This window comes from Poecilia reticulata, linkage group LG8 (genome assembly GCF_000633615.1).
Source record: "Poecilia reticulata strain Guanapo linkage group LG8, Guppy_female_1.0+MT, whole genome shotgun sequence".
In the NCBI taxonomy this organism is placed as follows: domain Eukaryota; kingdom Metazoa; phylum Chordata; class Actinopteri; order Cyprinodontiformes; family Poeciliidae; genus Poecilia; species Poecilia reticulata.
The window spans coordinates 4,695,032-4,708,693 of record NC_024338.1 but is presented as its reverse complement, the minus strand read 5'-3'; the positions used below and the strand labels follow the sequence as shown (position 1 = coordinate 4,708,693).

Below are 13,662 nucleotides of genomic sequence, written 5' to 3'. Positions count from 1 at the left end.
TATATAGAGTACATTTCTGCCAGAAAACTGTAATTTTCAAGAAAAACAAGGACATTTCTGAATTTGAAAAGTTGCTAGGAAAAATTCAGAAATTTTGAGATTAATCTCAACAATTTTCTAGAAAAAAACATGGAAATTTCTGAGTTTGAAAAGTCAGAATTTCTCCCATTCTCAAACTCTGAAAATGTCAAAAAGTCAAACATTTTCAACTTTTCAAACTCAGAAATTTCCTTCTTTTTCTACAAAATGTTTGAGCCTAATCTCAAAAAAGTTTTTTGGATGGAATTTACTCCTCTTTTTTTTCTTTTCTCTAATATTCCGTCGTAGCTTTGTGTCGGTCTATCACATAAAATCAGTAATCAGATTGATCAGTCACATCTGGTGGAGGTCCAAAGTGCTAAATAACTGCTGCCTTCCCAGCTATGAAACTAGTCAGAATTCCCCTTTAGATGCACGTGGTCAGATAAATGTCAGATACTTTGACGTAAGAAATGTCTCAAGCCCAGTGAAAAATTTTTTTAAAAGGTTTTAAACTATCGGAACGCTTTTCTCTGATTGTGCCGACAGCGATTTGTCACAGAAAACAAGAGAACAACGGATCCTGTTTCCTCTGAACCGTTATCTGAGTGGCTCCAGGCCAAATCGGCTCAGCTTTTAGATCAACAGCTAGAAGAGGAAAACTGTGGCTGCGTGATGAGTCCAGCTGCTGGAGCTGAGTCTCACATGATGCTCCTCTGATTCACTAATCGGAGCCTGTGTGTTACCAAATGAAGTTATTGGAGAGGCGCTGCAGGCCGAGACAACACAGGCCTGCTTTTATCACCACCGCTGCCTGGAAGAAGAACAGAGAAGCATGCAAAAGATTTCATATTTTGTCATTTTACACTACTTTGTGTTAAAATAATTCTAGAGGAAAAGGATGTATGCTGTTCAGCAGGACAGAGACCTGTATGACAGCATATTAAAGCTATTGTAGAAAAAAAGGAGTACATTTCTACCAAGCAACTCAGAAATTGCATAGAAATAAAAACAGGGAAGTTTCTAAGTTTGGAAAGTAGAAAATTTGATCGAATAAACCCATTGTTTAGATTAATCTGAGACATCTTTAAAAAAAACAAAAAACTCGGACATTTCTGAGTTTGAAAAGTCACAAATTTGTTAGAAAAAGCATAAATTTTGACATCACTCTCAGAACATTTCTATACAAAACCTGAAAAATGTCTGAGTCTCAAAAGTTGCAATTTTTTTTTGAAATGTTCAAAGTCAGAAAATGTCCAAAAGTTGAAAATGAACAGAGCACATGAACATACTTGAGTCTAAGCCCATTCCATTGTTCTCTGGCCTGCATATTTAATGTCGTCCAGATGAAAGATTTAATGTTTAGTAGGAAACGCAGCCCAACGTGGAGTTTATCTAACAAACACCTAAAACCAAACACTACGGTTCTCCTGGCAGTGACACAGTGTGACATCACTAACGCCCCTAGTTTAACAATCCTTTGTATATAACGACTCACAACAGCAAATTTAAAGGATTTTTTCTACTAAACACATCTTATATTAACTTGTACCGTGTACAGTTCAGTGATTTTATAATTATTATTTTTACATGCATGCTGTTTGTTGCAGTGGTTTTTCTCTTGTTTTTTCTCTCTTTCTGCAGACCTCTTTTGAGACAGACTTCTTTTGATACTGACACGTCTCAACGTCGTACTTCTGAAGAGTCACAGGAGACAAAAAAACTATTTTCTTATTACAGTTTTCTAAGCGATCCCTCTGTGCTTCTTTCCCTGTAAACTTGTTCCCACCTTTCTCCTTTATTCTCCTTTCACTTTTTTCCCTTTTCTTTACATCTGAAATCAACCCAAATCAATTTCTAATAAAGTTTCCTACATTTATCCTCATAGCGAAAGCTGGAACGCTCCACTAGTGAGAGTAACTCTGTTGGATCTCACCTCCACACTCAAAAAGCCATTCAGAGTGTCACACTGCTGGAAAGGACAAGTAAAAAAAAACACAATGATCGATTGGTTGTAACCAGTAAAACAACAAGAACCTGAAGATTTCACAATGTGTCTTTAATCACATAATTGCAGTATTTTACATTCCACATGGAGACACACTCCTGCAGGGATTGTCATATCTTCCTCCACCAATGAGAGCTCCGAGGAGCAGGGTGGGCGTCTGGGTGCAGGACAGGCAGAGACAGAGAGACAGAGGACAGGAGGACGGTGCAGGACAGACGGAGCTAGAGACAGAGCCGTTTCCCCTGGGTAAGTCAGGAGGAGAACGCCTCGGCTGTTACGGTTTGGTGCAGTGGCAGAGATTAGCATYCGATTCACAGTTTGGACGACTGAGAGAGAGAAATCACAATTCTCCCTTTACAAAGTGAAAAAACAAAACAAAAAACAAACACCTGATTTATTCTGCGGCTTCTAATTTAAAGGTTGTAAAGTCGTCCTGGGTTGGAGTTAATTACCATTTTTCTGTTAGATTAAAATCGGAGCTGGCTTCTAAAGCTGCAGCAGCCGGAGCAACTCCAGAGACCCTGGAGCAGATAAACGAGTGCTGGTGTGGTTTTCCTCTGCCGACCGTTTGGCGCTGCCAGCTCACATCTACATCACCGACGGGGAACGCTGACCCTCGACCCCAGCAAAAAGCAAAAAGAAGAGAAAAAAAAAAAAAAAAGAGGAGAGAGCTGGCTGGACCTGCAGGCGAGCTCCAAGGTCAGCGGACTGAGGAGGTTACTTGGTAATCGCCACGAGTCAAACAAGCATCGTCATGTCAGCCGGAGAGAAACGCTGCTGATTTTCATCCAGAYTCTGTCACCTGGAGAAATCATCAGAATGGGCCTGAGTGCATAGAAATATTTATATTATATTATATATATGTAGCTTTAAATATTTACAGATATTTATATGTATAGTACAGATAGTCCACAGCAAAAGCATTCATACTGTATTTGATTTTTTAACTTGTTGTCATGTTGTCATACTGCAACCAAAAACTTCTAATGTACTTTACTGGGAATTTATTGTCCAGACCAACACAAATGAAATKGTTCTGTGGTGGTAAATAACGGTGGTGGCAGCATCATGCTGTGGGGATGTGTTTGTTTAGCAACRGACTGGCAGTAATAATGCATAGTTAATACTTTTTCTATATTATTTGTCTTGTAAATATTTCTTTGTCTGTATTCCCACAGTATGATGCTGCCACCACCATGTTTCTGGTCTGGTGTGAGCAAACTTTTTTTTTTCGATTACACACTTCTGGTGTTTTGGGCACTATTTAGGGGTGTCAAACTAAGCTTTGGAGTTGGCATGCACGATATATCAGCACTAAAATCAGTATTGGTAGATACTGGCCGTTTTTTAAAATCATGTATTGGACCGATAAACAAAGCTGGGCCGATTTTAACAACCRATATTTATTTCTATCTTGGTGCCGTTTATCTTTGGAGGGGGAGGGGCCGACGTTGCTGGTGTAATGTTTGTCTGGTCATGTGACAGTGATGGTGATGCAGCAAAGGATTGTGGGTAGTTTGGTGATGAAGTCAGCTGTGGTTTGTTTAAGGTGTTGAAGGAGAAGTGAAACATATAATATAGGTAAATATCAGCTGTAACAGCRAKATAAWTATTAATATCGGTATTTCCCCAAATTTCCAAATAGGAGCAACTTATGTTCTATTTTTCAAAAAATGTAAAACTTTCACCTCCATCATGTGAAACTTGGTGCTGGTCACATGAAATCCCAGTGAAACACATGAATGTTTGTGGTTGTAATGCAACAAAGTCGTGAAAGAGTTAGATGTACGAATATTTCTGCAAGCACTACGAAGTGTAACGATACACCCATAAGAGGCACATGAACATATCAGAATGAGCAACAAAAACCCAAAAAAAACTCAGAACCTTTTGTTTTTCAACAAAAGGTTTGTGCGACAGGATGAGGTGATTTTTCGGTCATATCAAACTTTGTGTATTCTGCAAAACTTCAATGGAAACACTTTTTCTCAGAATCGCACAAGTCACATGATCACCAGCTCGATGTTACTACAGGCGAAAACGACGACGAAGAAGACAGGAAGTGGAAGGAGGATGATGGTCTCTCTTCCCCAAACTGCAGCATACGCAGCCGCTCCAAAGAAGGCGGGGCTTGTCGCTCCAACGTCTGAATAAAACGTCAACATCTCGGTGGATAGATGACTATAAATCTCATGGAGCTGTTTACAACCATCCTGACATGATTTTTAATGACTTGTGTTTTAATTCACATGTGATTTTAATTTCATTCCTTTTATCATGGAAACACATCTATTGCAAAATTGTGTTTTCTTTCCCCGACATCAGCAGAATATCGGCAAAGATTTGCAGACATTTACAATGGAAACGCATTCTAGTGAGTGGTGACCCCTAACGACCCGAGCCTCACCGTCCGGAATCAACGGATGGAGTGAAAGATGAAAACAGCAGGAGGACGAGACGGAGAGGAAAAGAGTCCAGAGCGGTTCAGGATACAGACAGACAGCGTGGTTTTAGTGCAAAACAGAACCTGATAAGTCCGTGTTTCTTTTTTTTTTTTTTTTTTTTGTAGTGGATGGCAGCTGGAGCCATGGTTCTCTCCCTGCAGGTTTCTGGGGTTTTTGTTTGTTTCTCCGGGAAGGAATTTAGTCCATCATGTGCTTTCCAAAACGGCTGAGTCACCCACCAGAGTCCTGACCCGACCGGGCCGAAACGGCTCCACCTGCCAGAACGCTATCATGGTCTCTTCGAAGTTCATTCTTTTACCGTCACTCCTTCACCCACCAGGCCGCCGTCAAGTTCTGGTTCTGAAAGAAAAACCTGAACTCAGAGCGACTCTTGGTCCCATGTGGGTAGTTAGAAAAACAAACCAGGTGAAAATGACAGTTAAAGAGGAGCAGCGCCTTCAGCAGACGGACGCTGTTGACGTATCCGTTCACAGTGGGGACGTACAGCTAATAACTGGTTAGTGTTTTAGGTTGGCAGATGTGCTCGTGTTGGGTTCCGAGAGGCGTCTCCATGGAGACGAGAGGTGAGGTAGAGTCTGTTGGTTTCAGGCAGTTACAGGCGGAGGGGTTGGGTGGGAGGATGAGGGGATGCAACAGGTCCCTACCAGGGATGGTGCGGCTCGGAAGAAAACAGGTCAGGGGGTCAAGATGAGAACACACGGAGACTGAGAGGATGCTTCCCACAACTTATCAGAAAGGGCTAAAAAAAATAAATAAATAAATAAAAAGAACAAAGAAAAGCCAATGAGAAAGAGTAAAAACATCTGAAAAGTGAATGTGTGTCTGTGAGGTAATGAATCAGGAGTACGGGTTGGGTGAGGTATTCTACATGCAGACACCCGGTGTAGGCTGGAAATGGCTGAAGACCTCTTAGATGTTCTGAATAAAAAAAGTGCTTTCTGTAAACACACCGACTTAGAAATGACACTAAGAGATCAAAGGCTGAAGTTTAGAAGGACAATGAGTTGATGGGAACAATCAACTATGATTTGATCTGGAAGTTTTCCAAAGATGATTAAAGGTCTAGAATCTTGTGTCTGTCTGCCAAAGAAAAARAAAATTAGCTGACTGCTACATGCTTAGGTCATTTTCAAGATTTAAATTTGAGGCTGGTAGTGCTTTAATTTAGGCCATGAGAGTGTCTTCCATACACTCTCATGTATGGAAGACATAGAGTGTCTTTAGTTAGAGGCTTCTTCAAATTTGCTGTAATACAGACTGCAACAGGAGATCCTTCCTGCCAGCCGGCAGGAAGGATAACATTTATTTCCCTTTGGGATCAAAAAAAGTCTTTTTGAATTGAATGGTGCACAATTCCAGATTAATTATGTAACTGCACAGTCAGCTTCGGGACAATTCACCAATTCATTCCTATTCCGTTCCCACTGGCAACATTCATCATTTTTAGAGGGAGTCTTCAGTATTTGCAGATTTCAGCTGCTAAGGGACAGGCGCCTGTAGTCATACTAAACTGATAAGCTGTGTTTTAACTGCTCAGTGAAATAATTCAGTGCTCCGGTACTTAAAAGGCCTTTAAATTTACAGGCGCAGCTGAAGTATGCTTGTTACAAACGTTCTTTTGGAAACGGAGAAAAAAATTAGCTCGAGCAATCTGGTAGGAGCCATAAATAATGACCTCAAGACCACACTGCAGGAAATATTAGCAAAACAGCTAACATTTGCTAATCAGTCACGTTGGAAATCAGCAGACAATCATTGTAACCATAACTCCTTCACCACCAACTAGTGAACCTTTAATAGTTCTTTATGGAGCTATGTGTTTGTTGTATAAATTGATAAATTCTTGGCTTCTTCTAAAAACAAATAATTATGATTATAATAATGTATTCAAAGCACTGTGCTATGTTTTAAAGTTGGGGAAAAAATTGCGTATTGATCAGATTAATTTTACATATTTTCTTTACTGGAACATGGCAGACTGTGGTAATAAATAATGGAATGAGATTTGTGTAAATAAAATGCGATAAAATCTTGAAAATCAACTAAAAACAGCCAAGTGAGAAAGTTATCAAAATTACTAACAAAAGTCAGACATAAGCTGCAATTATTAAATAGAAATGTGTAGAAAAAAAAAGACAAAGCTCTCCAGGGGTTATTGTAATTGTTTAAATATTTCATCAATAAGAATAAAGGAGATAGATCTCAAAAGTTTAAGACGAATAGGCTACACATTTATTCAGATTATTTGCTGGGAAATTATAAATTTTACCAACTGGATATGCAGATATGGACAAATTTGTTCGTACGCCTAAAAATACGTAAATATGATCCGAGAACCTTTGCGAGTAAAGCCCAAAAGACTGAAGAAGCACCAGCCGTCTGGGCGTTGCCTTCCTACACAACTCCGCTCAATTCTCATCTCCACTCAGGGATTTCTCCCATTGGCTTTGATTTCTCAGGGTGAATTACATCAGGGCCAATCAGCGAACACAGGAAGGAGTTTTGAACAGCGATGTTGAGTTTCTGCACTTTGCAACTGTTCGCTATTCAAAAAACTTTATTTGCCAAGTCTGACTCAAATCAGACTCCATACATACTCACAGTTTAGTGCTTACAGAATGTGATGCTCATCACATCTAGTGACGCACGGTGTTTGCTATAGTGTCCTCGGCTATAAGACTTGTAGTACAAATAATTTGTAGATTAGTGTTTTACACAAAGTTGTTCCACTGAATGTTCTCTCAGCAGTTGCCAGTAGCATATGGGTAGCATGGCTCCATATCCTCTAACTGAGCTACATCTGGCTCCTCCATCCCCACCAAATATAAATAGAGAAATACATTTGACAAGAAATGAGGTAACAGTGTTGGGGTGTCGTTTTTTTTTTTTTTTTGTGCACGTACATTCTGTGAGTGTGTTTCTCAGTGTGAAGGTTTGTGTGACGGAGGTAGGTTGACAAACACTCTCAGGGCCACAGTGGATTGAAAGTGGAAGCTTTTGCTCTAGGAGATGTTGGGGAGGTGGGAGTTCAGTGGGATGGTTGTTGGGATTGTCAGAAGTGCCATGTTGTCAGGTCTAGGACAAGAAAAAACCCTCGAAGACACGTGCTTGAGATTTCACTAAGGTGTGCCGCTAGCAAAGCCCCTCAGTTTGCATTAGGTGTGGCACCAGTCCAGCCCTCCTCATAGATGCACGTTTATGGCATAGTGTTGAAGAACTACCAGCTGTAGAACACCTGGGTTTCTGTTTCATGTTGCTGATATTTTGCTGGTGGCAGAAGGTCAAAGTCTTGTGTTTGACAGAAATGGGCAAATAAACAACAGAAAAATGTACAGGGCACGTTCTCACAAATGAAAACAAAATCCAGTTTTTTCCTACGATGCTCATCCATGGCCGATGCTTCCTTTACTGCCAAACCCCAAGTGGCGGGGCGCGATGTCACACTTCCTGGTCCTCGAAGACTTCTAGGAAGAGTGGCGGGAAGAGTTCGTTTGGACACTCGACCTTCATGTGGAGGAAGCGGCTGGCGTGGCAGGCGCCGATCATCCGCAGGTCCGTGACCTTCATCAAGAGCTTTGGCCAGAAGTGGGGAATGTTGTGCTTACGGTAGTTGATGTAGTGCTCAAAAGCCAGCAGGTAGGCCTCCTGGCACCGCTCGATCTTCTCCACGCTCATCAGCCCTGACCGATCTGAACCAGTGCAGAAAGAAGAACTGGTAATACGACATGTTTACTGCAGCCAGTTCAAGTAGTTCTTCCTATAAAAGGTGATGCTGCCTCACCTGAGCTCATGAGCAGCACCGCTTGCATCAGTGCCACCTCGGAGTCGTCCAAGTTGAACTGTGCCAGGCTTTTGCCCAGATCAAATATGGCGTCCGAAACAACCCCAAGCCCGCCGTTTTTCAAGTGCTCACGTTTTACGGCCATCTCGCCGCTGAGCGTCAACGTTTCGCTTTCGGGGTCGTAGCGCACGGCGGCGCGCAGGGACATGATCTCCATGCAGCAACCCTTCAGCAGGATGATCTGGTCTTCACAAGGCAGCTGGCAGGTGCACAGAAATTCAGGGTTAGTGCTTTGAATAGGACAAAACCTTCATAGAAACTTGAAAAAAGACAGTTAAGGCAAGGTCAACAATATTTGTTAGAATTAAAATCAGAAAAATGTGGTATACATTTGTGAATTTTTGTGGGAATATTGTGTTTGGACCAGCCCTCAGTCTGCTAGCTAGGCCCCATCAGAGACAGAGACAGGCCTGTTGAATTGTACATTTCATTGTACTGTATTGCATATTTCACATGAAGTCATAAAGCAATAAATTTAAGAAAGTGGCTGCCACAGAATCACAAGTGAAACATTCTGAGTAGAACTTCATGATGATGTGAAATGCTTCTAATGATGTTGGGTTTGTGGATATCAATCTAAAGGGGGTTAGTAACAACTGCATGCTGCATTTTCTGATTTTTATCTGCAAAAATATTTGAAAAACTAAATTTTTCTTCTTTTACTTTGCAGGTAAAACTTTTATAAGGCTTTTATAACACGTTACGGTGGCAATAAATGCAACTCTTGTTACTGAAATACCTACTTTGGCTTGTTTAGTTCTGATTTCACAACCAGCGTTTACATAACTGAAGTGACAGGTTTGAGAACGGGATGGAAAAAGACTGCATCATAAACTGTTTCATGAAAAACAACCTTTAGCATCCTTTCCTACCAACCTCTGAAAACATGGGCAGTTTCTTGGCAAAGTCAACAACGCGGGTGATGGCAGGGGTCATGATCTTGGTGAACTCACTGAAGACCTCCAGGTCGACCTTATCTCCGTCTGAAGTGGGCATCAGTTGACCGTGGCCGATGTCGTCCGCCTGCAAACAGCACAATGACGCGGTCAGCAGTCAATGAGGCAGGAGAATGAAGAGAAAACCTTGTTCTAAAATGCAGGTTGTCCGCTCAGTAAGCTGTGGATGTAAAACCCACACAGGATGTACGAGTGTATAGTACACATGTTGAGATTTACTGACAATAAATGAAGCAGATTTAAGCTCAATTTCCTAAATAAACTAACAAAAAAATCTGTCATTTGCACAAAAAAAATAACACGTAATATATTTCAACACGTGATAGTTGATGTAACTTTTACATGTATAATCATGGACTTTTAGAGTCACTGAAGACATATTTTAGTAATCACCTGGTTCCACAAAGTAAGGCGATAAAGCTGTAGTAAATTATATATGTACGRTATTTATTTAAGTTTACTTAATCAAGGACAAAGTTACATGTTAAAAACAATGCAACTGTTGTGCACAAAGGGTTTCTAGTCAAAAAATATTTCACAAATCTGTCCAAATTATAAAAGTCCTTGGTTAGACTTTTAAAAAGGACATTTTAAATACTGACTCCTCATTTAAACTGCTGAATTGCTTTAGAAAATGAATAAATAAAAAAAAAACTTTTTTGGTGAAAACATATGAAAACTCATGCCTGCACTCTTTTGAAAATTCAAACATATTCAATAAGGACGTTTTTTCCCCCAAGCATTTTTCCAAAGTTTTGTTTGCACAGATCAGGGTCGTTCTGAAGTGAAGCAGCATTGAGGTTGTGAAGCAGCAGCAGCCATTGTGCTGCGGCTGCTTTTCCCACACAGTGTGTTCTTCAGACCTGAATGTCCTTCCCCTTTTAAATCGCTGCACACAAATGTATTCAAGTGTAAAACTGCTTGCTTCTGTATTAAATGGTTGCTTGGTAACCATTATTTTCTAGACCCCGTGTATGAAGGTATCCATTAATTACCACAATATATATAAAAAAAAATTATAGCTGGGCTTTAATCAGTAAAACATTTTCCTGAAGCTTAGTCTTGCACTTTACTATTTTGGTACAATAAAAAGGACCTTTGGAAAGTTTTAAAATTATGATAAAACATGTTAGTTTGCACTATGTAATAATGGTTTACTAATATATTTAGCTGCTTAAATTTGGTAAAAATTATAATATTGTGGCAAGAATTTAACTACAAATTTAGTTTCTGTCAACAAACTATACATACACATACAGTGGGGAGAACAAGTATTTGATACACTGTTGATTTTTCAGGTTTTCCCACTTGCAAACTTGTAGATGACTGTAATTTTTATCATAGGTAYTCTTCAACTGTGAGTGATGGAATCTAAAACAAAAATCCAGAAAAATGCAATGTATGATTTTTAAATAATTAATTTCCATTTTATTGTGTGAAATAAGTATTTGATGCACCAGAAAAAAGAAACTTAATATTTGGTACAGAAACCTTTGTTTGCAATTACAGAGATCAGACGTTTCCTGTAGTTCTTGACCAGGTTTGCACACACTGCAGCAGGGATTTTGGCCCACTCCTCCATACAGATCTCCTCCAGAGCCTTCAGGTTTCGGGGCTGTCGCTGGGCCACACRGACTTTAAGCTCCCTCCAAAGATTTTCTATTGGATTCAGGTCTGGAGACTGGCTAGGCCACTCCAGGACCTTAAGATGTTTCCTATGGAGCCACTCTTTAGTTGCCCTGGCTGAGTGTTTTGGGTCGTTATCATGCTGGAAGACCCAACCACGACCCATCTTCAGTGCTCTTACTGAGGGAAGGAGGTTGTTGGCCAAAATACATATACATCACGATACATGGCCCCATCCATCCTTCCCACAATATGGTGCAGTCGTCCTGTCCCCTTTGCAGAAAAGCATCCCCAAAGAATGATGCTTCCACCGCCATGCTTCACAGTTGGGATGGTGTTCTTGGGGTTGCACTCATCATTCTTCTTCCTCCAAACATGACGAGTGGAGTTTAAACCAAAAAGTTCTATTTTTGTCTCATCAGACCACATGACCTTCTCCCATTCCTCCTCTGGATCATTCAGATRGTCATTTGCAAACATCAGACGGGCTTTGACATGCGTTGGTTTGAGGAAGGGCACCTTGCGTGCACTGCAGGATTTTAATCCTTGACGGCGTAGAGATTGATTGAAACTGATTGTTTTCTTTGAGACTGTGGTCCCAGCTCTATTCAGGTCATTGACCAGGTCCTGCCCTGTAGTTCTGGGCTCATTCCTCACCTTCCTCARGATCAATGATGCTCCACGAGGTGAGATCTTGCATGGCGCCCCAGACCGAGGGAGATTTTCCGTTATTTTGTATTTCTTCCATTTTCTAATAATTGCACCAACTGTTGTTGCCTTCTCACTAAGCTGCTTGCCTATTGTCCTGTAGCCCATCCCAGCCTTGTGCAGGTCTACAATTTTATCCCTGATGTCCTTACACAGCTCTCTGGCTTTGGGCATTGTGGAGTTGCTGGAGTCTAATTGATTGAGTGTGTGGACAGGTGTCTTTTATACAGGTAACGAGTTCAAACAGGTGCAGTTAATACAGGTAATGAGTGGAGAACAGGAGGGCTTCTTAAAGAAGAACTAACATGTCTGTGAGAGCCAAAATTCTTACAGGTTGATAGATGATCAAATACTTATTTCACACAATAAAATGGAAATTAATTATTTAAAAATCATACATTGTATTTTTCTGGATTTTTGTTTTAGATTCCATCACTCACAGTTGAAGAGTACCTATGATAAAAATTACAGTCTTCTACATGCTTTGCAAGTGGGAAAACCTGAAAAATCAACAGTGTATCAAATACTTGTTCTCCCCACTGTATATATTGTGTATGTATGGAATTATACATACACGATATTAAAGAAGGTGATTATTAATTTAAGAATTTTAACAAGTTTAACAACTTCAATGTTCTGCTCTCGGTTCTTGAGCAGAGGTTTCTTACCTCCTTTGATTTGGTAAAACACTGCCAATAATTAAGTGAATTTTAAAAATGAGCTTCAATTTCTGTAATTCGTCTTAGCATTCTTATTTGCACAATCTGCTAAAATCGGTTTGGAAAGTGAAAACCTTACAGAGTTGTACAGCAAGGTTTCACCACGTGGCAGCCCTAGCGATAAACTGTTTCTCTTCAAAGTTACAAATTACCAGAAATTTGCGCTTCTGTTTCCAGGAGGAGCCCTGGGCGTTGGTGTGCCGGTGCGCCTCAGTCACCATTCTGATCAGCTCCCACTCTGCGCTGTCTGGCTCTGGCCTCATCTGCAGCGTCCGCACCATCTCTTCCCTCTTCCTCCGCTCTCGGTTCTCTTCGATGAGGCGCCGCTTGGCCACGCGCTTGCTCTCATCCAGCACCACTGGGAGACAGAATGGGTGGAGTTAATGGGTTGGTGGTTTCATATAGAGATGCAGACTTGAGTACATGGTAAAAAGTCAATAAGTTCTGAGTTTGGCTTTTTACAAAGTTTTACAAAATATCCTGAAATTATCTTATCAACAGGACCGAAAGGACCGCAACCTAGCTGCTTGGTGAGGTAGATAGCTAACTGTGAGGTAGCTAGATAGCAGCTCAGTATGGTGGCTAGCTAGTTGCTCAGTGAGCTAGTTGCTCAGTGTAGTACCTAGCTAGTAGYAAAGTGTGGTAGTTAGCTAGCAGCTTGGTGTGGCAACTAGTTAGCTGCTCAGTGTTATATCTAGCAGCTAACTACTACATCAATATACGTCTTCAATTTTACTAAGTCAGAGGTTTGGGATGACTCACAGTCCATGGCCATGCCCACCGAGATGCACTTCTTGAATCTACACAGCTGGCACTGATTGCGTGTGATCTTGTCAATGATGCAGCAGCCTTCATATTTACAGGTGTAAGAAGGATGGAGATTTTTCTGGATTGTCCTGCGGAAGAAACCCTATAAGGAGGGACAGAATGAGAGACAGTAAGTACCCTATCACTCTACAAAATGTTTTTATAAAGGGGCTAGTCAGAGATGTCACAATATTTAATGACATATCTCCCAAAGCGCATTGCTGTTGTTAGCATATGATTTTGACTGAGAAAATAAGAATAGGCTCCTACTGGAAAAACTTCATTTTAAAAATGAATGCTTAAAGCATTACGCATATTTGTAGCTATGTTTGAGACTCTTATTTTGAAGTATAAAAGGAAGTAGTTTTTAAATTCCCTAGCATGTGTTTACTACTGTGGCTTGTGTTTGTGAGACGGTCACGCACGTGGTAGCTGCACTGTGAGCAGTGGCGGAGCTAGACTTTTAAAGTTGGGGGGGCCAAGACTACGTCTGGGGGGGCAAAATTTAAAATGT

At 40.7% G+C, this 13,662-nt stretch overlaps 1 protein-coding gene across 5 annotated transcripts in view; it reads right to left on the bottom strand.

The window, feature by feature from the left end:
• Window positions 1–2,056: 2,056 nt before the first annotated feature.
• Window positions 2,057–13,662, bottom strand: part of LOC103468293 (thyroid hormone receptor alpha) — a 74,491-nt gene continuing 62,885 nt past the window's right edge. For 3 of the 5 annotated variants that reach the window (XM_008415257.2, XM_008415255.2, XM_008415256.2), the window contains 5 exons: window positions 13,104–13,251; window positions 12,494–12,699; window positions 9,209–9,355; window positions 8,273–8,531; window positions 2,057–8,180 (listed from right to left, as the gene is read on the bottom strand). In XM_008415257.2, coding sequence (XP_008413479.1) covers window positions 7,930–8,180; window positions 8,273–8,531; window positions 9,209–9,355; window positions 12,494–12,699; window positions 13,104–13,251 — 1,011 coding nt within the window. In that variant the 3' untranslated portion in view covers window positions 2,057–7,929. The remainder of the gene's footprint in view (window positions 8,181–8,272; window positions 8,532–9,208; window positions 9,356–12,493; window positions 12,700–13,103; window positions 13,252–13,662) is intronic. The other 2 variants (XR_001776860.1, XR_001776861.1) reach the window with 2 other exon arrangements.